Source organism: Aplysia californica, unplaced genomic scaffold (genome assembly GCF_000002075.1).
Source record: "Aplysia californica isolate F4 #8 unplaced genomic scaffold, AplCal3.0 scaffold00642, whole genome shotgun sequence".
Taxonomy (NCBI): Eukaryota; Metazoa; Mollusca; class Gastropoda; order Aplysiida; family Aplysiidae; genus Aplysia; species Aplysia californica.
Window position 1 is genome coordinate 52894 of NW_004797912.1, and position 702 is coordinate 53595.

Below are 702 nucleotides of genomic sequence, written 5' to 3' on the forward strand. Positions count from 1 at the left end.
TATAAAGAACTGAACAAAAAGAACAGGAGGAAGTTTGAAGTTCAAGCTCTCCATTTGTTGTACTCAATTCTCGACGAGCAAGAAGACAAAGGCTAAAAGTAGTAAAAGACAATACAATGACACGAGAGAGAGAAAGAGAGAGAGAGAGAGAGAGAGAGAGAGAGAGAGAGAGAGAGAGAGAGAGACCATCTGTGTTGGACACACATGCAAAATTCCTTTTGTTGATTCATTATGCTTTTGATTGAGTGTTGATCTTTTTATTTTGGAATGCACCACATTTTAGGAATTATGACAAGTTCTATGACTGAGAGGTTATGTGAACTTTGTTGTGGTTTAATTCAGTTTGTGTTCTAGAAGAAGCAAGGTTTGCATTACAGTGTTATATAAGTACATGTACATGATGAACGTCACAATTTATGGCAGTGGGTGGTTGGCGGGTGCTTTGGTGTGGTCTTTTCTGTGTTTGTTACTCCCTTGTAACACCTCTAATCTTCGGCCCTTATATGACCTTGTTGTGTTGCAAGTGCCGTTTACTAAAAACTAAAATTTATGGCAAGCTGGAAAATCATTTTTCCTGATCTTGCTCTTAAGGAGACTGCCATAAGATGCGATGTCGTCCTCTAATGAATAAAACATAAAGGCTGTAGGCCTACTGTTCATGTGTATTGACTTTTTAAAAATTGAAATAATTTCTTCTGTGCT

General features: G+C 37.6%; 1 protein-coding gene across 1 annotated transcript in view; it reads left to right on the forward strand.

The window, feature by feature from the left end:
- The window catches only part of LOC101852207, a gene marked incomplete at its 5' end in the record, with an annotated part of 2107 nt that extends 1944 nt beyond the window's left edge, over positions 1 to 163 (forward strand). The window contains 1 exon segment of the mRNA XM_005107908.3: positions 1 to 163. This exon segment is cut by the window's left edge and continues 494 nt beyond it. Coding sequence (XP_005107965.1) covers positions 1 to 96 — 96 coding nt within the window. The 3' untranslated portion in view covers positions 97 to 163.
- Between the last annotated feature and the right edge of the window lie 539 nt (positions 164 to 702).